Consider the following 27,229-nt stretch of genomic DNA (forward strand, 5'->3'; position numbering starts at 1 on the left):
CAAAATGTGCAGATATAAGCTGGCCCATCTGATATTTGAACATTTATGGGTTTGCTAAATATACCAAGAGCCAGATTCGGTGGATGGGAGGTTGCCATCCCATGGCTGAGGATGCAGAAGCAAGAGGAAGAAAGAACGTGACTGCTTTGGGTGGAAGGGATTTTACGAATCATGAACTACATTTGACTTTGTGATCTTCGTAGCCTCACGTGGCTACAAACTCCAGGCAGTGCAGTTATCAACATGAGCTATATAAGACATTTAAGGCAGGGAAAGCCTTCATCTTCATCTTCTATTGGTAATGAAAGCCGCCATCTTGTTCCCCTCTCTGTGAACTGTGGTTTTGTGTTGGTGGAGAAGGGGCCAAGCACATTGAGGTCATCAGAGAAGGCTTTACTCATCCGGAAAGAAGAGTCACTATGATGCATGCAACTTTCTCCAGTCCAGATGTTTTACCATCCAGAGGTCAGGGGACTTTTTATGATTTAAGACACGGGGACTCTCCTGAATAGAATGGCAGTCTTGAGTTTATCTCGGCCAGCCCTCTTCTCCAGGCAGCACCATTTCCGGCCATTCAGGGGTTCTGCCTCAACCTTAAAAGGGAAAGACAGCCGTGCAGTGGCTCATGCCTGGAATCCCAGCACTTTGGGAGGCCGAGGCAGGCGGATCACCTGAGGTCGGGAGTTTGAGACCAGCCTGACCAACATGGAGAAACCCCCTCTCTACTAAAAATATAAAACTAGCCGGGCATGGTGGTGCATGCCTGTAATCCCAGCTACTCAGGAGGCTAACGCAGGAGAATCGCTTGAACCTGGGAGCAGGAGGTTGCAGTGAGCTGAGATCGCACCATTGCACTCCAGCCTGGGCAACAAGAGCAAAACTCCATCTCAAAAAAAAAAAAAAAAAAAAATAGGGAAAGACTGTGCAATTAACTCTAGAGGTAAGATTTTAGAACAACTTCCAGACAGAACACTTTCCCGAGGTTTAACCTAGTTTTCTCCTGCTGTTACTGAAAATAAAAGAGACAGTGGGATTGTTGCATATTAACCCCACAAAAGGGAGCCAAGGAAAACAATGTAGCTGTATCTACCTTCCACCCCATGTGTGCAAACTTCTCATTGCCACGATTGGAGGTGCAAACAGGAATTAGACTGCATACATTTAAAAAATCAAGACCTAAGTTGACAGGGATATTTGCACGCCAAAGCTGTGAGGATTTAGGGGCTAAGAAGAAATCAAACATAAGTTAGAATTTGCTCTTGAAGAAAGGGAAAGGATCATCAGGTTTGACAAAACATGGCTGGGAAAGGGGAGGTGAAAAGCAAAGACTTACAACCTTGACGGTATCCAAAAGCCTGCCAGTGTCCTTCAGTTTCTTTTTTCTTTTTGATTGAAAAATGAATGTTCATTTCCATTAATTATTGCCCCGAGAGACATTTTGTTAGTCACTCTGGTCAAGTTAGAGGTGCAACAACAAGTTTCCTCCATTCTTTTTCTTTTTTTTTTTGGAGACGGGGGTCTCTCAATGTTGGCCAGGCTGGTCTCTAACTCCTGGCCTCAAGGGATCCTCCCACCTGAGCCTCCCAAAGTGATGGAATTGCAGGCATGAGCCACCATGTCCGCCATTCTCCATTCTTAGGATGACTTCCTGTGCTGATCCACACGAGTAAGTTTGCTGAGTTTCCCCTGTGTATGCAAAGGCAGTAGAGACCATCTCTGGTAAGGACAGCAAAGGAGGATGCCCAAAGTTAGATCAGCACAGAGCACTCATCCAAAAATGTCCAATAAATATCAGCAAGAGACACAAATCAGAGACCTGGGTTGGATAGAAAATCAATGGCATAAAGTGGAGACAGAGAAGAATCTGCAGCCCTAGCATGATTAAGCAGAAGCATGGATAAGGGCACACATTCTGGAGCCAGATGGCCTAAATCCTGCCACCTACTAGCTATGTGACCCAAACCTCCTTGTGCCTCAGTTTCCTCAACTGTAAAATGGGGGTCATCCTGATAGCACCTGCCTTGAGAAGGTTGTATGATAATCAAATGTCAACACAAATTAAAATACTATAAAAGACCAATCATTCTATAGATGTAGCTATTAACTTCTTATAACCAAAGGGATCCATATTATAACCCTTCTAAAAATTAAGATAGGGAGGGGCCGGGCACGGTGGCTCACGCCTTTAATCCCAGCACTTTGGGAGGCCGAGGCGGGCGGATCAGGTCAGGAGATCGAGACCATCCTGGCTAACATGGTGAAACCCCGTCTCTACCAAAAATACAAAAAAATTAGCCTGTGGCGGGTGCCTGTAGTCCCAGCTACTCAGGAGGCTGAGGCAGGAGAATGGCGTGAACCTGGGAGGCGGAGCTTGCAGTGAGCCGAGATCGCGCCACTGCACTCCAGCCTGGGCAATGGAGCAAGACTCTGTCTTAAAAAAAAAAAAAAATGAGATGGGGTTGGTGGTCATCACATTTCACTGCTGTTTCCACATGAGACAGTTCTCATATGAAAATTTTCACTGGTTGATGTCGTGGATTGAAAGATGGCCCCAAAAAGAAATGTCTAGCTAGAACCTGTGAATGTGACCTTATTTGGAAAAAGGGTCTTTGTAGATGTAATTAAGGACCTGGAGATGAGATCATCCTGCAGTAGGGTGGGCCCTAAATCCAATGACAAGTGTCTTTATGGGAAGAAGACACGCAGAGGAGAAGACATCACAGGAAGATGAACACCAGGACTGGAGTGAAGTGTCTGCAAACCAAGGAACACCAAGGATTGCCGGCCACTCCCAGAAACTGGAGAGAGGCCTGGGACGGATTCTCTCTCTGGCCTCCAGAAGGAACCAACCCTGCCCATACCTTGAGTTTAGACTTTTGACCTCCAGAACTATGAGAGAATACATTTCTGTTGTTTTAAGTCACCAAGCTTGTGGTCAGTTGTTAGGGCAGCCAGGGAAACAAATGCAGATGACATTCTGGGTTTCAAAATTGGAGAAGACTAAAGAAACGCTTGCTTCGGACTTCAACCCTGTGCCTGTTCTCTGCTTCTGGCTACAAGAAAATGACTTGCTATTTTTCCTGGTTTCAGAGTTGAAATTTTTTGGCTTTGGTCTGCATATCGTCTATCACATCATCTATGGAGGGGAAACTGAGTCACAGAGCAGAGACGTAATTGTCAAGGTCATGGGAGGAAGCAGTAGAGGCAGACCACTTGCCCAAGAGGGTGCAATGACAGGTACAGTGAGAAAATCACAGGACAAAGAATCTGAAGGCCCAAATTCTAATCCAGGCGCTGCATGTCACAGGCTAGGTGACCTTGGGTGACTAAGGCCCAGTCGTTTCTCACCTTTCTATTCTTCCATCCATGAAATGGAAGGACTGGGTTACATGCTCTCTGGGGTGCCTTCCCCACTATGACCCTCCACGAGTCTGTGGTCTTCCCCTACCTCAGCCTGAATGTAGCCAGGAGGAGGAAGACAGCCTGATCACGGCTGGCCCTCGTCTCTCGCCGCCAGCATAGCGCAGGCTGCACAGCCTCCCCTGTGTGCCAAAGCCCTCGAGGGAGGGCGGGTGAGGGCAGCCGCAAGACACTGTGCCCACGTTGGTCGTGGTGCACTGCAGCAGTGTGGCTGTGTCCCAAGCAGGATGCGGGCAGCAGAGCCTCCCCTCTCACTCTGTTTAGAAACAAGTCACACACTCCTGGTCTTACTTCAGTAATGAAATGTACGCGGAATTGATGCAATTGGGCTTTCCAAACAGTTTATTTAGAAGGGGAGTTTTAGTCTCCTCACTCAGAGACACACACACACACACACACACACACACACACACACACACACTTCCTCCTTTATTTTCCTTTCTTGGGCTCTGAGTTTGTGATAAATTCAAAACCTGGAAATACCTACATCCCTGACCGCCTTCTACCTCTCAGTATATCTCTTCTTCCTAACCCCTTGTGGGTTATATTAGAATACGCTATCTTAACCATATCTGCATTTAAAGTGCTTCTCTCTCCTGGAATTTTCTCAATTAAATTCGTACCTTAATCTTAAAGAATATTAACTTTCACAGGAGCAGGAACAGGAATTTTAAGAATCACAGACGTGTCAGGACAAAATTGACACTTGGTGGCAATCTTGTACATTTCACATGCATGAAAAAATTTTAAAAGTGGTTTTCTTGAAGGAAAACAAAAATAGAGATTTCCCAAACTGTTGAGAATTTGCCAGTGGATGGAGAGGAATTTTCCTCTCCTCTTCACGCCGGGTCTACCTCTGCCCTTCTTGATAAAACAACGGTGTTGACTTGTCTGGTGCAAAGCAGACTGTCGGTTCGTTACCTCTGCTACTTCCTGGGCGTCAGGCTGCAATTCTCAAACTTCTGAACAAGTCCCACCTTCTCCAGAATTAAGGATTAAAGACTCTGCAGAGTCTCAATCTTCTGTTTTTGTTTTTGTTTTGGTTTGGTTTTTTGCAAGAAAAGCATCTTCAGGTGAACAAATCTGGGAGGTGGGGCAAAGCCTTGGACCTAGTTGTGTGAGAGCGTGGGGAGGGAGGAGGCTCACGGAGAGGTGTCTCTATAGGAGTGAGCATCCTGCAGTGTCAGGGGTTTAAATTCAACCGGCGGGGGGCGGGTGCGTGGTGGGGGAGACCATCCCTGCCGCCTGCAGCGTTGACTCCCGGCACCATTTGGGTGCAGGGACCCAGCTGACACTTCTTATTTCGGGTCCTGCCTCTCCCGAAGCAGTCTGCAACTTGCCAGTGTCCAGGCAGGACGGCAGCGGCTGAGCAGAGGAGAGAGGTAACTTTCAGGGTGTTGGTTTCTGGATGCTAGATCAGCTCATTGACACGCTCCTTGGACAGCCAGCAGAAAGATCCCCTTTCCTCTGGGTTTTAAAACGCTTTCTCCCCTAAGAAGCTGGAGTCCTCTGCCTGCACTTTGCAGAAACTCTGGGCACTAGGAACTCCATCCAGGTCCTTGCCCGATGGCTTACCGGCAGAGCACTGTAGGGAGAGCTGAGTCAGTTGCTCACAGGAGTAAATTTTTAGGAATATTTTTAAATTGCTGTTTGAATTCTTTTTTTGTTTGTTTGTTTTTTAAAGATTGGGTTTCTCTCTCATGTTGATTTTATGTTTTCACCTTGTATTTTAATTAAGCTACAAAGGGTATAAGTTTGTGGAGGAGATTTTGGTGAAGGTTTTACGATTTAAAAAAAAAATCTACTCCATTGCAGTCCCGCTGCAGTCCCAGAAACCTGGTTTAACTGCAGAGGCTCTCACGGTACAGCCTGCTTCTCCTCTTTACCCTTGCCAGAGTCTGAGCATCTGGTTCCCACCGGCCTGACTTCTCCAAGCCCCCCATCCCCATCTCCTTGCCCACCTACTCTCTGCAAAGGACCCCGGTAAGTTGGCTGATGTCGGTGACAGTTGGGGTTTGAAGGAGAATTTGGACACTGCAGCTTTAAGAATGCCGTACTGCGAAATCTTTCTCCTTCAAGTGACTGCAGACCGCAGCAGCGGCAGCAGCAGCAGAGGCAGCAGCGGCAGAGGCAGCAGCAGGAGGAGTCAGCTGGAGGAGGATGAGGAGGAGGAGGAGGACAGGGAGGAGGAGGAAGGAGAGGTGGAGGGAAGGAGGGAGGGAAGGGGATGCTGCCCACTCTCGGGTCAGCTTGTTGGGTACCTCGGACCAGGGAGTGCTCAGCCCTGGGCAAATCCAAAGCACAATCAGGACGTTGACTTTGGACTAGTTTCCCTCTCCCACATGCCGGGGGCGGAGACCCCGTGGACTTACTGATGAGTTGAGGCTTAGTCCTTGCCTCGGTCGCGTGCCATCCTGCCGCGTGTGTTTGCGTCTGGTTAACTGGCTCTTTCAGCCATGTGGAATTGGGCCGGAGAATGAGGGTCTGGTCTCTGTTGTGATCCTTCTCCAGCTTGGCTTGAAACCTGGGAACATTGATGCAGCCTTCATGGTCTTGTTCACTGGGGATGGAGGTTTTCTTCTTCCGGATTTACTGAGATGAGCTTTGGAGGGAAACTCGAAACAGAATGATTAGTGGCCGCCACGGCAGAGGCTGTAGCATTTGAGAAGGGGATGGACCTCTTCTGTGTTGGCAGCAGGTGTTAAATGATGGGAGCATTGGGTGCCAGGCAGAAGGGGAGGGGGCTCCATAAGGGGCTCGTCTAGATGGGATTGCACGAAAGCGGCAGGAAGCACACTTGGGGCAGTAGCTCTTTCTGGAGAAATACAGAAGCAGCCTGAGACACGTGAGCTATAGTCTCTGGGACCCAGACTCATGCGCCCAGCCAAAGGGTCTCCCCAAAGCCATTGGCTGCCTCAGTAGGTGCCGGCTGGAGGAGCTTCCAGGCTGGCACTGCTGGAGTGGCATTCCCTGACATGCAGAGCTCAGATCAGTCTGCATGGGGGGGGGGGGGGGTTGATGTTACATAGCGCCAACAGCGGCATCTGCCCAGGTGGTCCTGGGCACTAGAGGGCTGAGCTCCTTGTGATCCCTCCCAAAGCAAAAGGGTATCTTTTTACAAAAAAATCTTAGATCTCATCATAAATCACTCAAAGGATGTGCAGCAAACCTCTCAGATATAAATTATCCAGGCAAGCCCCTGAAACAGCAACTGGGCTCTTGGGAACGGCTGAGGCTGCTGGAGCCACATGAGCCCTGTGGGTCCCTGCACTGTGCTCTGGTTATCACTATAGACAGGAGCGTGAATTGAAGGCTCGTGCTTAGAGAACCTGCCTGTACCGTGGCAGGAAGCTGTTGGCATTGAAACTCCTTGGGGCATGCAAGGTGCACATACCAAACACTGCAGTCATTTGGGGGAATTTGGGCTCATAGACAAATATTTTACCAAGTTTTAGACCAAAACATCGCCTTGACAAGAAAAGCACTCTGCAGGCTGAACACAATCCCCTCCCCCAGAATTAGGAGTGACTTTCTACTGACTGCTTTCGAAGTCCCCGTTCCCTCCTTGTAGCCCCGTCTCTTGCTCCATTTGGAAATACATTCCCTGTATATTGAAAACCATCTTTGACTTCTGTCCATCAATCTGCAGCAACTTAGATTTTCCAGACTAACGTCCCTGGCCACGAATGATTTTGAGTCCAGCACCCCCAAATGAGTCATTGGGGTCCCACGTACCAGGGTCTTTTGAAGTCAGCATGGTAGGATGCTAAGAATGGAGCCTCACCCTTGCAGCAGGCTAAACCATAACCCACCCCAGCCTCTGACTCCCAACCCTGGAAGCTGCGAGGACCAGCTGTTTGTCTCTGGACTTTTAGTTTGCCCGCACCCATGGGATGGAGATGTCTGTGACCTCTCTACCCTGGAGAGGGAGAGAACAGACCTGGCCTGCCCACACACATGCTTCTCTTCTGGCGCCTCCCTTCCCAGCCTGGATGACAGATGAGTGTCCTTCCTGCCTGGAATTAGCCAAGGGAGAGGCCTGCTGTGTCACTGTTGGCCCCCAGCACTCTGTCCCTGCCCGCTGTCTCTGGTCCCCTACGGGGAGGTCAAGGGAGACAGAAACTTCACAAATGGGTCCCAGGGATGAGCAGATGACTCCAGTGGGGCTCATGTAAGGAACTACACAGGATGAGATGACAAGGGACGGCTGCCCTGGCCTTTACAGTCTTCAAACGGCCGGAGGCCTCCTTCCCTCAGGCAGGCACTGTCTGGGCCAAAGCCACCACAGGGTGTTTGGGAAGAGGAGGTGCAGCTGCCAAGGTGACATGAGACCCTCAGGGATGGGCAGGTGATGGAGGGATCTTAGCCTGGGACACCTTCATCTCTCAGGCAGCAGAATAGGGAAGTCGGCTGCTAAGTAGCTAGTAAGACAACAGCGGACCTGGGGCGGTGGGGGCTGCATTTCCCAGGCAGCAAATCCACTGCAGTGAATGAAATGATGACCACCACACCACCCAGTCACCCCCATGTCAGATCCACTAGCTTTGCAGTTGCCCTTGTCCCTGCCCACGTGTCAAATCCCCAGGGCCTTGTCTGTGACCCCACAGTAACATCTAGGGGGTTCCCCGGGCCTGGGTTGAGCTTGAAAGAGAATTCTCTCTTTCCATTCCCCCAAGGCCTCAGAGCAGGGTGCATTACAGTCCATCATCGTGGACGGGAAAACATGAGACTAGAGCTGGTTTCAGAATTAGATGGGGGTGCATGACTAGGGGGTGACACAGAGGGGCGTACGTTTCGGACACCCTGACCATGCCGTGGGCCAGGCTCTCCAGGACACCTCCCAGTGCACCAGTGCTGACTCAGGGGTATTTCTCCAGCTCGCTGCGCTCCCATCCCTTGCAACTGCCCCAGCCTTGGCCAGCCCAGCCCTTGCAGCCGGCTTCTCCCGGTCTCCTTGCGCAGGGGCAGTTAGAACCCAAGCTGCTGCAGGCCCTCCCCCGCCCTCCCCGCCCGCCTGCCCGCCTGCCCGCCTGCCCGCCGCCCGGGCCAAGTCAGCAGTGCTGAGCGCTGCGGGGCTGCAGCAGCAGCCGGCGATGCGGAGACCCTGCACCACTGCTCCGGGCGGCGCTCGCGTCCCGACGGCCACCTCCTGGCGGCTGCGCGCAGCCGGCGCCGAGACCCAGACGGACGCGCAGTGCTGATTGGTGCAGTGAGTGAGTCTCCGGCTTTATTTAGACCACCTTTTCTTGACGACTGTACTTCATTGGAGTTGAGGGCTGGGAGCAGCAGGCAGCCTTCCCCGTGGGAAGGATGACAAATGGGGAGTGCTGCTTCTAGGTGCTCGTACCAACTGGCTTCGTGCGTCCTGGGATGGGCGGTGTTCATAGGCGCTTCGGGGCTGAGCGCCCACCAAGTGTGGCGCGCGCTTTTGGGAAACTTCGTGGAAGACCAGGACCGACCCCTGGAGGGTTAGGAAGGCTTTGAGACCAGCCAGGGGGAGCTGTGTCCCGGGCCCTGACTGTGGATCTCCTACTCTGAACCACGGACTCAAGTTTGGAAGGCCAGGCTGCCTTTTGGACTGGGGGGTAAGGAAGGGATCCCCAGCTCAGGCAGCCTTTTGGGCTAGGGCAAGGGGACCTCTGGGACCACATTTTTGAATGCTCCTACCCATGATTTCTGGGACAGCTACTGGAGACAAATAGAGGCTCGAAGGTGTCGGGAGAAAGGCTGTGTTCCTGATGTCGTGTAGTTGAACTTGGATGTGGAGGAAGTCCAGCTTCCCTGCAGAGGAAAACCGAGCCAGCGAACGTGGGTGGGGGCCAGCAGCTGCCGACCCTCTTGGATGATGTGATGGGCTTAGGTGGTAGGAGCCAGGGGCCTGGGGCCAGAGAGGGCAGCCCTAGGGGGTCCAGACAGCACCTGCTGCCCAGAATGGCAGCCTTTGGTACAAGTCTTTATGCCAGTGGCACGAAAATGTCGCCTGACGAATCCCCAGGGGCCCATTCTTGGCAAAAGCCCTGTCTCCCAGCAAGATGGGAAGTGATGTCACACTGCACTCTCTGGCCCGCTCTTCTGGGATTGTTCGAAGTTGTGAGGTGGTTCGGTGACTGATGCCTCTCACTGTCCCAGACCTTGTGCTTCCGCTGGGAGACCCTCCACCCTGGTGGCTGCTTTTTCCTGTCCCCACGCGTTAACTTGAGTATCTCCACCTTGGAGGCTGCCCTTGGAGGCTGCACTGCGCTGGGAGGAGAGGGAGACTGGAGAGGGGGAGGAGGAGGAGATGGCAGCGGCAGTGGAGCCCTCAGAGCCTGTGCTGTACCATGCTGATGTCATCACTTTCGGGGACCTGCTCAGGCCTGTGGCTGCTCCAGAATCGGCACCAGGAGCCTCTTGCTCAGCCTGGGACAGGCACAGCACTGCGGCTGCCAGTCTCCCTGACAAGGACACGACCTGCACCCTCCAAGCAGAGCCAACTGGCCAGCTGAGGTCCTGCGACTCCTGCAGGGATGAGGCTATAAGGAAAAGTTGAGGGCCACAGGAACCGTCAATGGGACGCTGGCAAATTGGCAGCACCAGGCTCCAGAAGAGAGGGAGCAGCAGGGAGGCAGGCCGGAGACTGCAGAGAAAGGCGTCCAGGCACTGGCAAGATCCTAGCGCGTCGGCCCCAGATCCTGACTGTGGCACCTCCCCACTGACCATTTTCACTTTTCACTCAATGCAGTTGGTAGTTTGCTCTGCTCTTCTCATTCTCGGCAGTTCTGATTAAGGATCAGATCCCATTTTCCTTTAATGCCTTTAAACTTTAAGCCTGGCTGCCCAAGACAAATGCTCTATTCAAAGCTGGAAGATACTTAGAAATCATCTGTTACAAGTCTCCAAGCTCAGAGATGAGGACAGTGAGGCCCAGAGATTCACCGACTTTCCCAAGGACACAGGAAGCTCAGGGCAGACCTGGGATTCCCTGGGACATGTGGGACAAGGATGAGATCATCAGCGCTCAACCCATCAGGCATCCTGACTCAGACGCAGAAGGACAAGGTAAGGAAACTGGGGGCTGGGAGGTGACAGAGACCTGGCGCCCTAAGAACCATGGAAGAAACCAACGGCAGCAGGCAGTGTGCCCCGGGCACTGAACACGACCTTTGAGTGGGTCTGCAGCACCTCTGATTGACAGCTCTCACTGGGCAAAGTGCCAGGGGGAGAAAACATCAGGCTTCTTTTATGGTTCCTCTTGTTTTCAATTCTGGAAAATCGGTGGGCACTTGAGCCCGTGGCTGCCTGTTAGGTTATGAGCTCTGTAATTTAGGCTTCCTCCATCAGAGGGCTCCCGACAACGCGGGAAGGAAACCGAGCTGCTTCCTGTGGGGTGAAGTGGTTTGCAGAATGGGGTTTTCATTTTATTCGATCCCACGGGTTCAGGCAGAAAAGGTTTTCAGGATTAGACTCATAGAAACAGAAAGTTCGCCGTTCGGCATCTGTGTCATCTCCTAGGTCATCCTACATTCCATTTTCGCAATACAGAGTGTGCGCTGTGGCTTCTGCTGCTGGCTCTCATTTCTTAGGGTAGGCCTGATTAGTCATGTGTGCATCTGTTATGTGAGGAAATGTAGCAATTTTCCCAGGAGAGGCCGGCCATCCTTCAACAGGGTGGCTAAGGAGAGGTGGCGGCGGCCCACCAGCAACGATGAACTCAGCATTCTGATCCAGTTGCAAGATCTTGAAGCCATCCTTGGCTTTCAAGTCGGGCCTGGCGCCCACGTCTTGCCTGGGGAATGCTACTGATTGGCAGCACGAACCCAGCCAGGAGTCCCCACGGAGCAGCCACCACGGCTGGGTCGCATCCTTCCCCCTCTAGCCTTTCCCTTTGGGATGTATCTCTGTGTCCTTGTTCGGGGGTTGCTGTTCACAGTCTCAGTGCACTTTTGTGTCCAGTGAGTTCCCTCTTTCCTCTCAAATGGTTCCACTTGTATAATGCATACTAATGACCTTCAGCTACTCAGAGATGAATTGCTGCGGTGATCCAGAAGACAGCCCATTTTCTTGTGTCAGGAGATGACCTCTCTTCTGCATTGGTAAAGTAGAGATCACACGGTGTACACTTAGGTCGGTGCCCTGGCTCAGGCAAGCATGAGACTGTGTTGTCAGCATCTGCGTGTGTGCAGCAGACTCGTCGGGAAAATGCTGCAGAGCCGGAAAGCTGCCAGATCCCTCGTGGAGATTTAGGTGGTGTCTCGGTCAGCTTGACAGAGGTGGAGAAAGTTAGCCGAGAAATTTCACCAGGGTCGTCTCAAATGGGGCCAATAGGCAAAATAGAGGTGTTTTGTTTTTTTGACCCTCTGATGACGTAAAATTATATCTCCCAAATAATAATAATAATAATTATTATTATTATTTTTTGAGACAGGGTCTTGCTCTGTCACCCAGGCTAGAGTGCAGTGGTGTGATCTCAGCTCACTGCAGCCTCAACCTCCTAGGCTCAAGCAATCCTCCCATCTCAGCCTTCAGAGTAACTGGGACTACAGGCGCCCACCACTGCCCCAGGCTAATTTTTTGTACTTTTTGTAGAGACGGGGTTTTTCCATGCCGCTCAGTGTGGTCTTGAACTCCTGGGCTCAAGCGATGCATCTGCCCTGGCCTCCCAAAGTGCTGGGATTACGGTTGAGAGCCATCATACTCAGCCAAAGAATTCTTTTTCTTTTTTTTTCTATTTCTTTTTTCCTTTCCTTTCCCTCCCTTCCTTCCTTCCTTCCTTCCTTCCTTCCTTCCTTCCTTCCTTCCTTCCTTCCTTCCTTTCTTTTTTTTTTTTTTTTGAAACGGGGTCTCACTCTGTCACCCAGGAGTGCAGTTGTGTGATCATGGCTCACTGCAACCTCTGCCTCCTGCGTTCAAGCAATTCTCTTGCCTCAGCCTCCTGAGTAGCTGGGACTGCAGGTGTGTGTCTCTACGCCCAGCTAATTTTTGTATTTTTTAGTAGAGACCAGGTTTCGCCATGTTGGCCAGGCTGGTCTCGAACTCCTGGCCTCAAGTGATCCGCCCACCTTAGACCCCCAAACTGCTGGGATTACAGGCGTCAGCAACCGTGCCCGGCTCAAAGAATTCTTGATAGCACCTTCCTGATAATTCAGTTCAAGCCAACAAGAATTTATTGGGCATTCACTGACATAAGAATCAGAGCCTGAACCAGGCATGGTGGCTCTCACCCGTAATCCCAGCTACTTGGGAAGCCGAAGCAGGGGGATCACTTGGGCCCAGGAGTTCAAGACCAGCCTGGGCAACATAGTGAGACCTCATCTCAACAAAAATAAATAAAAATGTTTAAAAAAAGAATCAGAGCTGTAAGCGTGTACAAAAAGTATAAAGTATGCCTGCCTTTAAAAGTCATGGTTGGGCATGGTGGCTTACGTCTGTAATCCTAGCACTTTGGGAGGCTGGAGTGGGAAGATTGCTTGAGGCCAGAAGTTTGAGACCAGCCTGGACAACATAGTGAGACCCCATTTAAATAAAATAATAATAATGGTAATTTTTTTTAAAGAATAAAAATCAATAGCATTTTACTATAGGGGTAGCAAGAAGGTGGCAAAGCACTAAGATCTCTTGGGTACCACTTTTCAGTGACAAGAGTTGAGGGTTCAGTCTGTGCCTTTTTCTCCTTCCTCTTTGATCCAAATCAAGAATGAAACTTTGATCTAAGGTAAAGAATGAAACTCAGACATTTTGCCAGCTTGCCAGATCACTTGTGTTTGGAAGCATTGCTAGCTGACCTGTCCAATCCTGGGACTCAGATTCCTATTGCAGGCCTTATGTCAGTATACTGTCACTTATGGCCGGGCACAGTGACTCGTGCCTGTAATCCTAATACTTTGGGAGGCCGAGGTGGGTGGATTGCTTGAGCTCTTCTGAGCTCATAGTGAGCAGCCTGAGCCACATAGTGAGACTGCATTTCTACAAAAATTAGCTGGATATGCTGACATGCACCTGTAGTTCCAGCTACTTGGGAGGCTGAGGTGGGAGGCTGGCTTGAGCCCAGGAGGTGGAGGTTGCAGAGAGCCGAGATCATGCCACTGCACTCCAGCCTGGGCAACCTGACCCTTCTGAGACAGAGCCAGACCCTGTCTCAAAAAAATAATATCTATCTATCTATCTATCTATCTATCAATCATATATATCTGTGACTTGTTTCCTTGGGGTGTGTTGCTCTAGGGTCTGTCTGCTGGAGGTGGGGCATTTCACTGTGCTTTGTGTTCAAAGGGGCATTCAGATATGTTTATATCGTTACTAGTAAATGGCACAATTATATTGTGTTGCAGTGTGTGTGTGTGCATGTGCGTGCACGCGTGTGTGAGAAAGCATTCTGTCTTAAAATTTTAAATGTTTTAAAGCATGCATTTTTCCAACCTGTTTTGTTATTTCTTCCCTTTGCAAAATCCCAGGTCCCCTAAAACATGGTGGTGGCCTGTGTGTCTCATGTTCTCTGAGAGACCCTGCCTTGCCATATGCAAGCCATTGCCACTTCGTGGTCTGAAGGTCACCTTGCCTTGTAGCCCAAATGTTGTAAATAGTCTGCTCAAGGTCTCAGAGACATCAGGTTTCCTTCTGTGTAATAAATGTGCTTATTTCACAATAGGGAATGGATCAGGCATAAGAATCTTTTAAAATACAAATTTGGCTTTTCTTCAAAACGAGAGGGCTAAGATAGGGCTGGCTCACGATAATATTGTGAAATGGGCTGATTTGCCTTTGGTGCTCCTCTGCTGTCCTCCCTCCACTACCCTCCCAGGATCCCTCATAGGCTCAAAGGGGCCCCAGGTGGCCAAGAAGTCTCTGTGTAGCACCTTCCGTCAGCCTGGTGGCCCGAGAGCCTTGTTTGTGTTGTGTCTGACCCACGTCTGTCTTCTCCCTTAAACATTTGCAAAGCATGTTGGGGATCTGGTGCACATAACACCTCTCTCTGCTGAGGCACAAGGTCTCCCAGGCATTTCCCGGGGTCTGCAACACTTTTACCTCAAAGGAGGGGGTTCCTGCAGAGAGAGAAGGTTGGTGAGGGGCACTGTGTTTCAGCAGACCTGCCAGGTGGCCCACAAACTGCCTTGATGTGCATCTGGCCCTAGAACTGGTTTAGTTTTCATACCGCTTTGCCAGTTGGCTTCTTTAGGTCCCCAGAGGCCAGAAGTTGCAGCCTTCCCAAGAGGTTCCTTCAAGGCAGGTGGGAGAGACACAGCTCCAGCGAAGCAGCTGAGTGCCCTTCCCTCTTCCAGCCAGGACTCCAGGCGCTGTCAACACGCAGTTTTCCGAGGGCTGTTCTGAGCTTCCTTCCTATTTATAGAAAGACATGGGTGATGCTGAGTGCACAGCTTACTACAGTGAAAGGAGTGATGACTGCAAATATGTGCACAAACATGGCCACGTCCGTCAGAAGGATCGAGGGCTTAGTGCCGGTGTGACCAGGTAGAGAAGGGGTTCCACTAAGGACAATGACCTGCACCTCCCGGGGGCGCTACCCCGCGGTCCTCGCGTTGGAAGTATTTATATGTTCTAGGATCTGGGTGCCTTTCTTTTTTTTTTTTTGAGGCAGAGTCTCACTCTAGCGCCCAGGCTGGAGTGCTGTGGTGCAATCTCCACTCATCGCAACCTCTGCCTCCCGGTTCAAGCGACTCTCTCACCTCAGCCTCCCGAGTAGCTGGGATTCCAGGTGCCTGCCACCACGCCTGGCTAATTTTTGTATTTTTAGTAGAGATGGGGTTTCACCATGTTGGCCAGGCTGGTGTCAAACTCCTGACCTCAAGTGATGCGCCCACCTCGGCCTCCCTAAGTGCTGGGATTACAGGTGTGAGCCACTGCGCATGCCCGGCCATGGGTGCTTTTGCTTTCTCTTTCTCTTGATCTCTGCCGTCCTTTAGCGTAGATTGAACTTAGACGGGCAGTCCATTCCACCAATGACTCTGCTTCTTTAACAAGAACTCTGTTTATTGAGGGTTCCACTCATCCCAGCATTTCTACAGCCTTCTCCATCCCAGGACCTCAAAGCCCAGGTGAGGAATTCTCTTCAGCCCACCTTTCAGTGGGTGACCCTTTCTTCTATAGACCAATTCGTATAACCTGCTGGCATGGGTTCTCCTTCCCTCTTTCTCTCTTTCTTTCTCTCTTTCTTTCTCTCTTTCTTTCTCTCTTTCTTTCTCTCTTTCTTTCTTTCTTTCTTTCTTTCTTTCTTTCTTTCTTTCTTTCTTTCTTTCTTTCTTTCTTTTCTTTCTTTCTTTCTCTCTCTTTCTTTTTCTCTATCCTTTCTTTCCTTCTTTCTCTCTCTCTTTCTTTTTTATTAATAGACTAATGTAGTTATCTGCATGAGAAATGAAGTGCTTATGTTAACATTTTCTGCATTGGGAGGGGACGGTTACTATTCCCCTCCATGGTCCTTTGGCTGTAAGAAATGAGCACTTTCTTAGTACCACTCCTGCTGAGGTTTCCCTGGGGGCCCAGGATGGACACAGCCTTAGGTTCCATGTCCTGTTGCTGTTACTGACGGTCACAACTAAGGATGGTGGATGGCGGCCTCTCCTGCCCTAGTCTGTTTCATTCCTTTGGCTTCAGGGAGGGGAAGAGTTGCCTTCTCGGCAATTCCTTGTACACAGGAACAAGAAGCCAAAGTAGTGGGCCCAGGAGGGAGGAGAGCCAGGCTTTTGGAGACAGGAACTAGGCCTTCTGAACCCACGGGGATGCCACAGCCATCGCTCTTGAATGCTCAGGCATCTGATCTGCCGTTGTTATCTGATAGGTTCATTTGCCTGATGTGCCACAAGCCAGTATACCGAGACATCAGGGACTGCAGCAGAGAAAGAGTTTAAATCAGGGCAGCCACATGAGAAGATGGGGGGAAACCTCAAATCTGCCTCCTGAGGAGTTTGGGTCCAGGGATTTTAAGGGGTTTGGAGTGGGCCAAGGTGTGGGGATCGTTGACTGGTCGAAGGGTGCGGGGTGAAGTTACAGTGGGGAGAACCTTTCAGGTGGAAGATAGGACGAGCACAGGCAGAGGCGGAGTAGCCAGTACTGGTTTGTTGTTCATCAATGTTTCTGCAACACTTACCAGGCGGTAGACTATTTTAGATGCCGAGATCCAGCAGTGGACAAAACTAAGCCATGCCCACATGGAGCTTCCATTCTAGTGGTTGCTGGGGGAGACGGACAATAAACGGTCAGGCAGAATTCTGTTCTGATGGTAAATATGTGGACAGGCAGGAAAGCAAGTGAGCAGGTGGGGGTGATCTGAAAAGGCCTTGTCAATCGGCAGGTATTTGATCAGGGAACACGAGGAAAGGAGGAACAAGTCACGTGGGCATCTAGGAGCGAAGCAGTCCTGGCCGGGAACGGCAAATGAAAGAGTCCTGACATAGGACCATGACTGGAGTGTTCCGAGATCAGCAAGGAGGCGGGAACAGAGTGAGATGGTTCCTGGATGCCACGTGGAAGATGGACTTTGGGAAGCAAGGGCCCCAGGAAACCAGTTAGGAGGCCAGGACAATCATCCAGGCAAGAGAATGATCATGAGCCGGGTGTGATGGCTCACACCTGTAATCCCAGCACTTTGGGAGGCCAAGGTGAGCAGATCACTTAAATCCAGGAGTTTGAGACCAGCCTGGGAAACATAGCGAAATCCTATCTCTAAAAAAAATTAGCTGGTCATGGTGGCATGCAATTAGCTACTCAGGAGGCTGAGATGGGAGGATCGCTTAAGCTCTGGGAGCGGAGGTTGGGATAGCTTGAGTTCTGGAGGCAGAGCTGAGATTGCACCACTACACTCCAGCCTGGGCAACAGAGTGAGACCCTGTGTCAAAAAAGAGAACAATAGTAGCTTGGACAAGAATAGAAGCAATGAATGTGATGAGAAAAAAACAGAGAAGTGTTTGGATCCCGAATGTATTTTACAGATGGAGGCAGCAGGCTTTGCTGATGGATTGGATGTGGGCTAAGTCAGGAGCCAAGTAATGGCCTGCAAGGTTTTTGGCCAGGCTCTAGAAGGTTGGAGTTGGTACCTATGGAGATGGAGAAGACTTCAGAGGAGCAATCTGGGTAGGCAGGATGCAATCAAGACTTTTGTTTTGGAAACACAACTTTGGAGATTCCTACCACACATCCACAGGACTTGGAATTGGCAGTTGGCCATCAGCGTCTGGAGATCAGAGAAGTGGTGGCTGCAGATAGTAACTCGGGAGGCATCAGAGTACAGATGTTATTCAAAACTAGGAGGCTGGATGAAATCACCAGGAAAGGAAGTGTAGGTAGAGGGGGGTCCAAGGACCAGGCCATGGGGTCCTCTAACACAAAGAGGGTGGGGGCTGCAGGAGGAACCAGCAGAGTAGACTGAAAAGGAATGGCCAAGGAAGTAGGTAAGAACCAAGAAGGAGTGGCACCTAAAGATCCAAAGGAGTAAAAAAAGGAGTTCTAAAGGTCTGGAGGGAGCCCGTTGTGTCAAATTACGTTGATGAGCCCATCTAACAGTTATTGAAACTGACCATTGGATTTAGCAACATGGAGGTCAGCTTGAGACCTTGATAAGATATGCGTAGAACCAAAGCAAGCGTTTATGCTGCCTCTCTAGACCCAGGGCCCAGATAGGCAAGGATCTCTCAGATTGGGGCTTGTGGTAGCAAAACTGGGTGGCACTGGCAGGGCAGCCTTCAGGTTCTGTAGACCTCAGCGGCTCAGTGGAGGCCTGTCCCTTCTACCGTAAGTTTCAGCAGCTGCAGGACCTGGGGACCTGTCCTCTGTCTCCAGTGTTTACAGAGAGATGCCTCCAGGCCCCTGGTCTCTGGGACCAACGGAATCTAGTTCTAGTCTTTTTTTTCTTTTTCTTTTTCTTTCTTTCTTTTTTTTTTTTTTTTTTTTTTCCGAGGTGGAGTCTCACTCTGTCACTCAGGCTGGAGTGCAGTGGTGTGATCTCGGCTCACTGCAACCTCCGCCTCCCGGGTTCAAACAATTCTCCTGCCTCAGCCTTCTGAGTAGCTGGAATTACAGGCATGCGCCAGCCGCCCTGCTACTTTTTTTTGTATTTTTAGTAGAGACAGGGTTTCACTATATTAGCCAGGCTAGCCTCGAACTCCTGACCTCAAATAATCCACCTGCCTTGGCCTCCCAAGGTGCCAGGATTACAGGTGTGAGCCGCCGCGCCCAGCCACTAGTTCTAGTGGTATCGTGAGCTGCCAGGTTTTCAGCACCAGCTGTCCAGCACAAGTGATCCCTCAAACCTTTCAGAAGATTTGGTAAGACTCAGTCACACTACTGCACTGCAGATGTCTTCCATGTGCTCATACTCAGACTGCCGTATTATAATCAAAGCACATTGGCCAGCTTTATATTAAAAGACCTTCTTCGGCCTTCAACTAGTTCAAAGGATGATTTGGTGACCAAAGGAGTCTGCATCCTATGTTGCATTTGCTTGGGGATCCCAGACCACCAATGTGAATGGTCACGGAGACCCCTACCAATACCTACTGTACTTCATGGAATCACCAGCATTCAAGACCCGTAGAGTAAGTACGGCAGGTGGAGAGTGGTGTTACGGGGCTTTCTCGTGAGGCCCCTGCATGGAACCAGTGACGGTGAGTCTCTGTGGGGTGCAGCCCAGGCTTAGCAGCTTTCTGAGGCTCTGGCTTCATGCCGCAGAGACTTTAGAGCTGTGTTGTCCGGTACAGTAGCCACTAGCCAGGTGGGCGAATACAACGAGGAACTGAATTTTAAATTTTATTTCATTAATTCAAATAGTCACATGTAGTTGGTGGCTATCCTATTGGACGTTGACTGGCAGCCTTGGGGTAAGCTGGTGCTCCCAGGGTTCTTGAGGTGGGAGGATCCTTGGAGAGGGAGAACGCCCGTCCCACAGTCCTTAGGAGTGGAGCTTGAAGTCAGTTTGGTCATCAAAAGGAAATTGGGGCTGCACACAGTGGCCCACGCCTGTAATCCCAGCACTTTGGGAGGCCGAGGCGGGTGCATCACCTGAGGTCAGCAGTTCGAGATCAGCCTGGCCAACATGGTGAAACCTCATCTCTACTAAAAATTTAAAAAAAAAAAAAAAAAAAAAAAGGAGCTAGGCGTGGTGGCAGGTGTCTGTAATTCCACCTACTCGGGAGGCTGAGGCAGCAGAATCCCTTGAACCTGGGAGGCGGAGGTTGCAGTGAGCCGAGATCACGCTACTGCACTCCAGCCTAGGCAACAGTGTGAGACTCTGTCTCAAAAAAACAAAAAACCCCACAAAAATTAGCTGGGTCTGGTGATGGGCACCTGTAATTCCAGCTACTCAGGAGGCTGAAGCAGGAGAATCGCTTGAACTCAGGAGGCGGAGGTTGTAGTGAGCTACTGCCCTCCAGCCTGGGTGACAGAGTGACGCTCTGTCTCAAAGAAATTAAAAAAAAAAAAAAAGAAAAAGTAAGAGAACTGGGCCTGTTTTGACCTCAAGCTGGAGAAATGGGACATACTTGTTAGATGTGTTTATGAAACATGCAGGCAGCAAACAGACCGGGACGCATCTCACTTCCCTGGGCTTGAGGTCGGGGGGTTTCCGTGCATTTTGATGAAAATGCAGGAGTTTCCCTCTGTGCCTGCTGCCTTTGTGAAATGGTGCCCTGTGTGTTCTGCAGAGGTGCAGAGTGGAGGAGAGTGTTCACTGCCCCACCTTTGGGGTCCAGCAGAGGTCCAAATCCCACATCTTACACACTGTAGGACCTTAGATAGGGTCGTGGGACTGAAGCTTCTCTGAGGCTCAGTTTATCATCTGCTAAGTGAACATAATACTAGGGATTTTACAGAGCTATGGGGGGGATCAAAAGAGAAAGTCTGTAAAACACGTAACAGTGCGTAACATATACAATCAGACTTGATATGACAGCTAAATAATACATCTTTATGTATTAAATATCATTCCATCTATTGATTGTCGATCTCGTAAGAATACATTGACTTCTCTGTCCTTAATTTAATTGGAAAAAAGGTTAATTTGATGCATGAGCCAAGGAATGGTTTTAGGAAAATAAACTTCTGGAAAATAAGCAGAACCTGAAAGCTACATTTGGTTAAAATGTCCAGTCAGCAAAGCAGTAAGTAAACACCTAAAAGTAATTTCCCCCTTTATACAGCATTTTGACTTCTTGCATTTATTTGCTGTTTTTAATCTGGTGGCAATTTCTTCGCCAATACAACAAATTGGGCTTCCTTATTGAGAGATGGGGCCTTGTAAGTACTAGGTGGGCTCTTTGGAGCACCCCCAGCCATGTGGCATCACCCCCTGCCCCGCCACACACACACACACACACACACACCCCTGTACACGGTGGCCTGTCCATCATGCCACCAAGCAATTCTCTGATCTCAGGGTGCAATGAAGAAAGCCCCTTCCTCTGAAACCCCTTCCTTCTGCAGGGTGCGGTCTGGGGCCCTGTGTCCCCATCGTTCTGTCTGCAGGGGGTGTAAGAGACAGGTTGCCCAGGCCTCTTGATGATGTGCCGCTGTGGCCACTACAGTCCCCTGCAGAGACCCGCTGCAGTCCTAGGATGCCTGATCTTGTGTACTCCCTACTGAAATTAGATCATCTAAGTTAGCAGAGTTGGTGTTCATCAAGAGTGCTGAGGCTTTCGGGCAACTAGTGGGGTTTATACCGTATATTTCAGCCAGTGAGGAAGAATTGGAATGATGGCTTTTTTGTTTCCTTTTAACTGAGATAAAACGACATACCATCAATTTCACCATCTTAAAGTATAAAACTCTGTAGGTTTTCGTATATTCACAAAGTTGTACAACCATCACCACTATCTAATTCCAGAACATTTTCATCCTTTTTCTTTTTTTTTTTTTTGAGACAGCCTTGCTCTGTCACCAAAACTAGAGTGCAGTGGCACGATCTCGGCTCACTGCAACCTCCACCTTCCAGGTTCAAGTGATTCTCCTGCCTCAACCCCCAAAGTAGCTAGGACTACAGGCATGCACCACCATGCCAGGCTAATTTTTGTAAATTTAGTAGAGATGGGGTTTCCACATGTTGGCCAGGCTGGTCTCAAACTCCTGACTTCAGGTGATCCACCTCCCTCTGCCTCTGGAAGTGCTGGGATTACAGGCGTGAGCCATCGTGCCCAGCCAGAACATTTTCATCCTTTAATTAATTTATTTTTAAAATTTTAAATTAATTGGTTAATTTTTAGAAACAGGATCTCCCTCTGTTGTCCAGGCTGAAGTGCACTGGTGTGATCTTGGCTCATTGCAGCCTCAGACTCCTGCCTCAAGTGATCCTCCTGCCTTAAGTGATCCTCCTGCCTCAGCCTCCTGAGTAGCTGGGACTACAGGTGTGCACCACCATGTCCGGCTACTTTTAAAATTTTTTGTGGAGATGGGGTCTCACTATGTTGCCCCGGCTGATCTTAAGCTCATCCTCCTTTTTAAATTCTCACTTTTGAAGAAGATGGAGCCATGGGCTCCCTGGAGATCTGTGCTCCTTGGGTTCCTTGCTGGGCTTTCCCATTGGCTTGGATCGAGATGTTTCTTTCCCAAGCACTTTATTGAGTTCATTTTTCTCATCCGAGGTGAAAAGGTAATCTCAGGGAGGGAGGCCAGCAGGGCATGGTGGCTCACGCCTGTAATTCCAGCACTTCGGGAGGCTGAGGCGGGTGGATCACTTGTGGTCAGGAGTTCGAGACCAGCCCGGCCAACATGGTGAAACCCCATCTCTAGTAGAAATACAGAAATTAGCCGGGAATGATGGCAGGTGCCTGTAGTTCCAGCTACTCATGAGGCTGGGGCAGGAGAATCGTTTGAACGCAGGAGGCGGAGGTTGTAGTGAGCTGAGATCATGCCATTGCACTCCAGCCTGGGTGACAGAGACTCCATCTCAAAAAAAAAAAAAAAAAAAAAAAAAAGGTTGGGGCAGGCCGAGCAGGTAGTCACCACCACGTCTGAGCCTCTGGGCCTCTGTGGTTAAATGCAGGACTTAAGGAAAGGCTTCCTGAGGGACCCTGTGCACCGTTTCTGGGGTTGTGGGCGTGCTGTGCCAGGGACAGACAGTGGAGGCTTGTCCGTGCTGCCCCTGTGGTTCCCTTTCTGCAAAGCCCTCTCGACTGTGGCCTGTACGTTAAAGGTGTAGGTTAGAGATGTGGCTATCTTGGTGCTGGGTGTTTTAGAGGAGATATAGGTGGGTTCGGTGTCCTCAGCCTGGCAGGGCTGGGGAGAAGTGAGACAGAGTTTGGCAGACAGTGAGGCCTTTGTAAAACATTATTTGTCGACACAAAAATGTTTAAAGAAAAAAAAATGAGGCCTAGACTCGGTGTGGCCTCTCTGGATGGAAAAGTGGGTAAGAATCAGGTTATTTCAATCCTCTAGCTGGCAGTCTGGTGTCTCTAAAGCAGATTCATCCTACTGTTAGCTGCCTAGGTCCAGGCATTTTGGTGGCTCTGAAAGGAAAGCAAGAAAAAAAGAGCCCACAAGGGTGGGGACCTCCAGGGGAATGCTCCCAGGTCTGTCTGCAAGGAACAGAGAACCAATGAGAACCAGTGTTCCCTCAATGCCTGGAACACAACAGATGCTTCATAGAGATGTTTTAGAAGAGCGACTGCACGTGTGAGAGGGCCTACTGTGTGCAGCCACTCTGTCTTGCACAGTCCTTATCATCACCCTAGGGGTAGGGAGGTGTGCATTCATTTCATTCATTCATTCATTCATTCATTCATTCATTCCACAATTCTTATTGCATCCATACTAGGAGCCTGATGCTGTCGGTGTACATGAGGACACATGCTCGGCATGGGTAAGCAATTTGCAAAGTTGTGGCAGGGTGGCAGGTACATGAGGGGTGAGGGCTTGGAGAACCGACGGGCACCACCTTGGGTCGTGGGTCCACCCCGCTCTCCTCCCTGTGTTGGTTGGCCAACCCAGTCTTACCTTTCAGGTGCTAATTTCCTCACCTGTAAATGCAGCAGTCCTAGGACTTATCTCAAAGGGCTTTTTGAAGATCGAATGAGATTACTTGGGGGTGCAGGGAGGGGTTGGGAGACGCTGGCACATTGCCCGAGGCCGTGTAGTAAGTCAAGGTTGGAACCCACTTTTGTCTGATCACAAAAGCAGACCTCGGCCAGGCGTGGTGGTTCACATCTGTAATCCCAGCACTTTGGGAGACCAAGGCGGGTGGATCACCTGAGGTCAGGAGTTTGAGAACAGCCTGACCAATTTGGTGAAACGCTGTCTCTACAAAAATCAGCTGGGCACGGTGGTGGGTGCCTGTAATCCCAGCTTCTCGGGAGGCTGAGGCAGGAGAATCACTTGAACCCGGGTCGTGGAGGTTGCAGTGAGCCGAGATCGGGCCATTGCACTCCAGCCTGGGCAGCAAAAGCAAAACTGTGTCTCAAAAAAAAAAAAAAAAAAAAAAAAAGCAGACCTCTCCCTTGCCATGGGCTGCCTCTAGGACCCATCTGCCTCCTTTTATCCCTCTGAATCTTTGAGAACCCCTTCACCTACCTGCCCCATGGTGACAGGCACCCTGGACTGAGAGTGGGTGTGGAATTGCCCCACAGCAACAGGTGTAGGAAAAGTAGGCCTGACCTGCAGCCATCCACCTGCACCTGGACGTTCTCACCTGCTGGCTGGCGCACTGCTTCTCTAGGACTGTCCTAGAATCCCCGAGGAGTTTGGAAAACATGGGCTCATCACAGACACCTGTGAGAATGGGTTCGCCGCCCCTCCCCTGTGAGAAGGGGGAAGGTCACCCCTGGCCTCCTCTCAGGCCCCCAAGAGTGCTCAAATGTGATTATGCACCTGGGTAGCATTCGCTTCCCTGTCATCCTCCTAAAGAATCGCCTTCTCCCAGTGCAGGAGGAGTGAGTCTCCCGTTCTCACCCGGGGAGCGGTTGCCTCGTGAGTCCAGAGAATCAGCCCTTTCGTTTTGCGCAGGTGGAGATCTCGGGGCCCAGTTTGGAGTCCTGCAAACTGTGAGTGTGTGAGGAGGGCTTGTTTCTGATGAAACCATTTCTGTCCCGTAACAACCCTGAGGGCAGAAACCCCTACAAAGGGCGCAGAGAGATCTGCTGTCCGCTTGATACCGGGGCGCGGTGGTCCTGGGGGCAGCTTGTTCTGGGGGCAGTTTGTCCTGGAAGGGCCCTGGGGCGCACTGGCTGGGATCTATAATGGTTGGGGCAGGAGGGTGGGTGGGGAGCCCCTTCTCCATGGCCGCAGGAGGTCTTCAGCGCTGCCCCTGCCAGCACCTTCATGCCTACCCCAAGGGCGCCCCACCGCGCGCCCAGAGCAGCATGGAAACTGTGGGAAAAGCAGGGAGCGTGCCTGGGGGCTGCCCTAGGCTCCCCGCGGCAGCTCTGCGCTCAGGACTTTGCGTCTCCAGGAACCTTTAAGGCCGGTGCTGGGGGCTGAGCCCCGGCCCCCTCATCTGAGCCAAGCCCTGCCCCACGCAAGGTCCCCAGCCTGGCGCACCCGGCTCCCCAGCGCCGCGCGCCGGCCGTGTCCCTTCCCACCCCAGCCCCCCCGGGACCCGAGAGCCGTGCAGGGCCAAGCCTCGTGCCCCGAGGCACGCCGAGCAAGTCACCCCTGCAGCCCGCGGCGCCGGAACTTGGGGGCGCGGTGAGTGGGGGCAGGGCGCCGGGCCGGCGGGCGGTGGCTGTGGCTGGGTGCCGGTTCCTGGCTTTAGAAGCCCTTTCGCATCTTGTTGAATCCGGGGCTGCATTGGCCCTCCGAGCTCTCCTGACTGGCAACGTCGCAGAGACAACAGGTCCAGACCTGGGACATTTCCCACACCCGCGTCCAGGACGTGGGTTTCTTCCCTCTTCCAGGGGAGAGGCCCTCGGACTGGGCGTCGCGGCGAGCCCCCGTGGTTTTTGTTTGCTTTTTTACCGTCCTCCCCCCACCCCGCCCCGGCTCCACCCGGGCCTTGGTCCCACCGCGAAGGAGCGAGGAGTCCGCGGAAGGGTTGCGATGGCCGGGGAGTCCGGGACCTCGGCTCCGGGTAGGCGCGCCCCGGGACCCAGCAGCTGCGTGGGCGAGGGGCGCTGCGCAAACTAAGCGCTCTTGCTGGGGAAACGCCAGCCCAGGCGGGCGGTGGCGGTGAAGGGGATGCGGACCAGGACCCCGTGCCCGGCGGGACTGGCCACGCAGAGGTCCCCGCGCCGCCCCCCTGCGGTGCGCACCGCATCTGCGCCCTAGGCCAAGGCCAGGCTCGGACCCCTCCCCCGCACCGACGTGATTCGGATCGCGCGGTGCTGGCGCCGCCCTCATGCGCTCCGCCTGGCCCCTACCTGGTCCCCTTTCCTTTTCAGGTGGAGGAGATGCCGCCGTCCCGTCGGTCTGGGACGAGCCCAGCTCCCCGGATCCCGGGCTGGAGAGACGCGTCGCGGCCCCGGGGCCTGGTGGCACGGGCAGGAAGGAGGACCCGGCGGCGGGCTCTGCCTGGGCTTGCCTGGGCTTGTTCCGAGCCGGGCTGCTTCTTGGTGACCGCGCAGATCGGGGGCATTTGGAGATTTTGCGGGAGTCCTGCAGCCAAGCTCCGGGGCAGGAGAGGCCTGGAAACCTGCACTACCTGCTCGCCCCGTCCCAGCGTGCACCCAGGTAAACGCTTGTGTTTCTCAGCCCGTGCGAAAGTTTGCAAAGAAGGAGGCGGGAACTAGACCAACAACGTTAATAATCATAGTCATAATAATGAAAACCCTGTTCAATTGTGTAGCCTCCATAAGGGGAAGACTTTCCAAGAAGCAACAAAATGTTCTTTGATTTCATAATCTCTGGGGAGAAAGGATTCCTTTTTTGGGGTTTTGCTCGGCTACTTCTTTCTTCCCTCCTCGATCTCCGGCGTGGTGCGAGGAAGGCCGACTGGTCCACGGGTGGAAAATGGGGACCCTGGCCCTTCTGCGCCGCTGGCCACGGTGAGATTGCAGCAAATGCTCAACCTCCCCAGTTCCTCTCCTCACCTGGAAAGTGGAAGGATTGATACTAGCCACCCACGGCTGTAAAAAACTCGCAAGAAAGGGAAAGGAAAAGTGCTTCTGTCACTAAAGTAGTGTTGTCTAAGAGGTCAAGGCTTTGGAAGACTTGCTCTAGAAGAGGAGAACCGGAGAGGGGCTTTCAGCCAACCTGGCCCCGAGGTGAACGCGCGCGCCCCCTGCTGGCTGGAGCCCTGTCCAGCCTGGGAGCCGCCAGTGAGGAGGGAGACTGCGGGGAGGTGGTCCCTGGAGTTCCCTGCTCCTAGCCTGGAGCAGCAGGTGCCAGTGCTCCTGAGGTCCCCTCTCTCAGGTTACGTGGATGGGGCCTGTAGTACCGACAGGGCACATGCTTCAGCGCCTGTTTCTGTGTCAGGTGGGAGACAGGAGCTAGGCTCTGCAGAAGGTTCCAGAGTCTGGGCCTTCCTGTTGCATCTACACTAGGCTCCTGGAGCCCAGGGGTGGCTGGGCTCTCTGGATACGTGCATGTGAAACTCTAGCAGATACCAACTCACGTTGAGGGGGCAAAACGGCCCACTGCAGTTATGTTAGCCAGTTCTGCCTCTGCCCAGTTCTGAGATACCTTTGGGACAAATGGCCACTCCCCTGAGCCCCTGTATCTTCCTGCATAAGCCACAAATGCTGTGCAGTCACAGCTGAGGAAGAGGGGAGGTGCCTGTACTTGCCAACATTCCCCTTGAAGGACTGTCCAGGAGCAGAGGGAGCAGCTGGAGGCAGCATCAGTTGGTATCCTGAGCCCAATGGCATCTACTGCCACATGGGATAGTGGCCTGTCTCCTGAGCTTCCCCAAGCTGGCCAAGACTGTCCAGGACTGCCCTGCTCTCCCCTCCCAATCTAGCTTTCT

General features: G+C 51.7%; 1 protein-coding gene and 1 long non-coding RNA gene across 4 annotated transcripts in view; one reads left to right on the forward strand and one right to left on the reverse strand.

Annotated features, from left to right (window-relative positions):
• Positions 1-3,735: 3,735 nt before the first annotated feature.
• On the reverse strand, positions 3,736-25,793 carry LOC103225645 (uncharacterized). 2 transcript variants are annotated; one of them, XR_012089792.1, is made up of 4 exons: positions 25,686-25,793; positions 14,549-14,733; positions 5,793-14,438; positions 3,736-5,005 (listed from the first exon to the last, which is right to left on the reverse strand). It is a non-coding gene; the product is annotated as an uncharacterized lncRNA (long non-coding RNA). The 2 variants fall into 2 exon arrangements; XR_005235744.2 differs by having other exon boundaries at positions 5,793-14,733.
• The window catches only part of GPR157 (G protein-coupled receptor 157), a 74,487-nt gene continuing 72,292 nt past the window's right edge, over positions 25,035-27,229 (forward strand). The window contains exons 1-2 of one of the 2 annotated variants that reach the window (XM_037985075.2): positions 25,035-25,396; positions 25,707-25,995. In XM_037985075.2, coding sequence (XP_037841003.2) covers positions 25,366-25,396; positions 25,707-25,995 — 320 coding nt within the window. In that variant the 5' untranslated portion in view covers positions 25,035-25,365. Of the gene's footprint in view, positions 25,397-25,416; positions 25,996-27,229 lie in introns of those variants that run through there. The other variant, XM_037985074.2, reaches the window with a different exon arrangement.

This window comes from Chlorocebus sabaeus, chromosome 20 (assembly GCF_047675955.1).
Source record: "Chlorocebus sabaeus isolate Y175 chromosome 20, mChlSab1.0.hap1, whole genome shotgun sequence".
Taxonomy (NCBI): domain Eukaryota; kingdom Metazoa; phylum Chordata; class Mammalia; order Primates; family Cercopithecidae; genus Chlorocebus; species Chlorocebus sabaeus.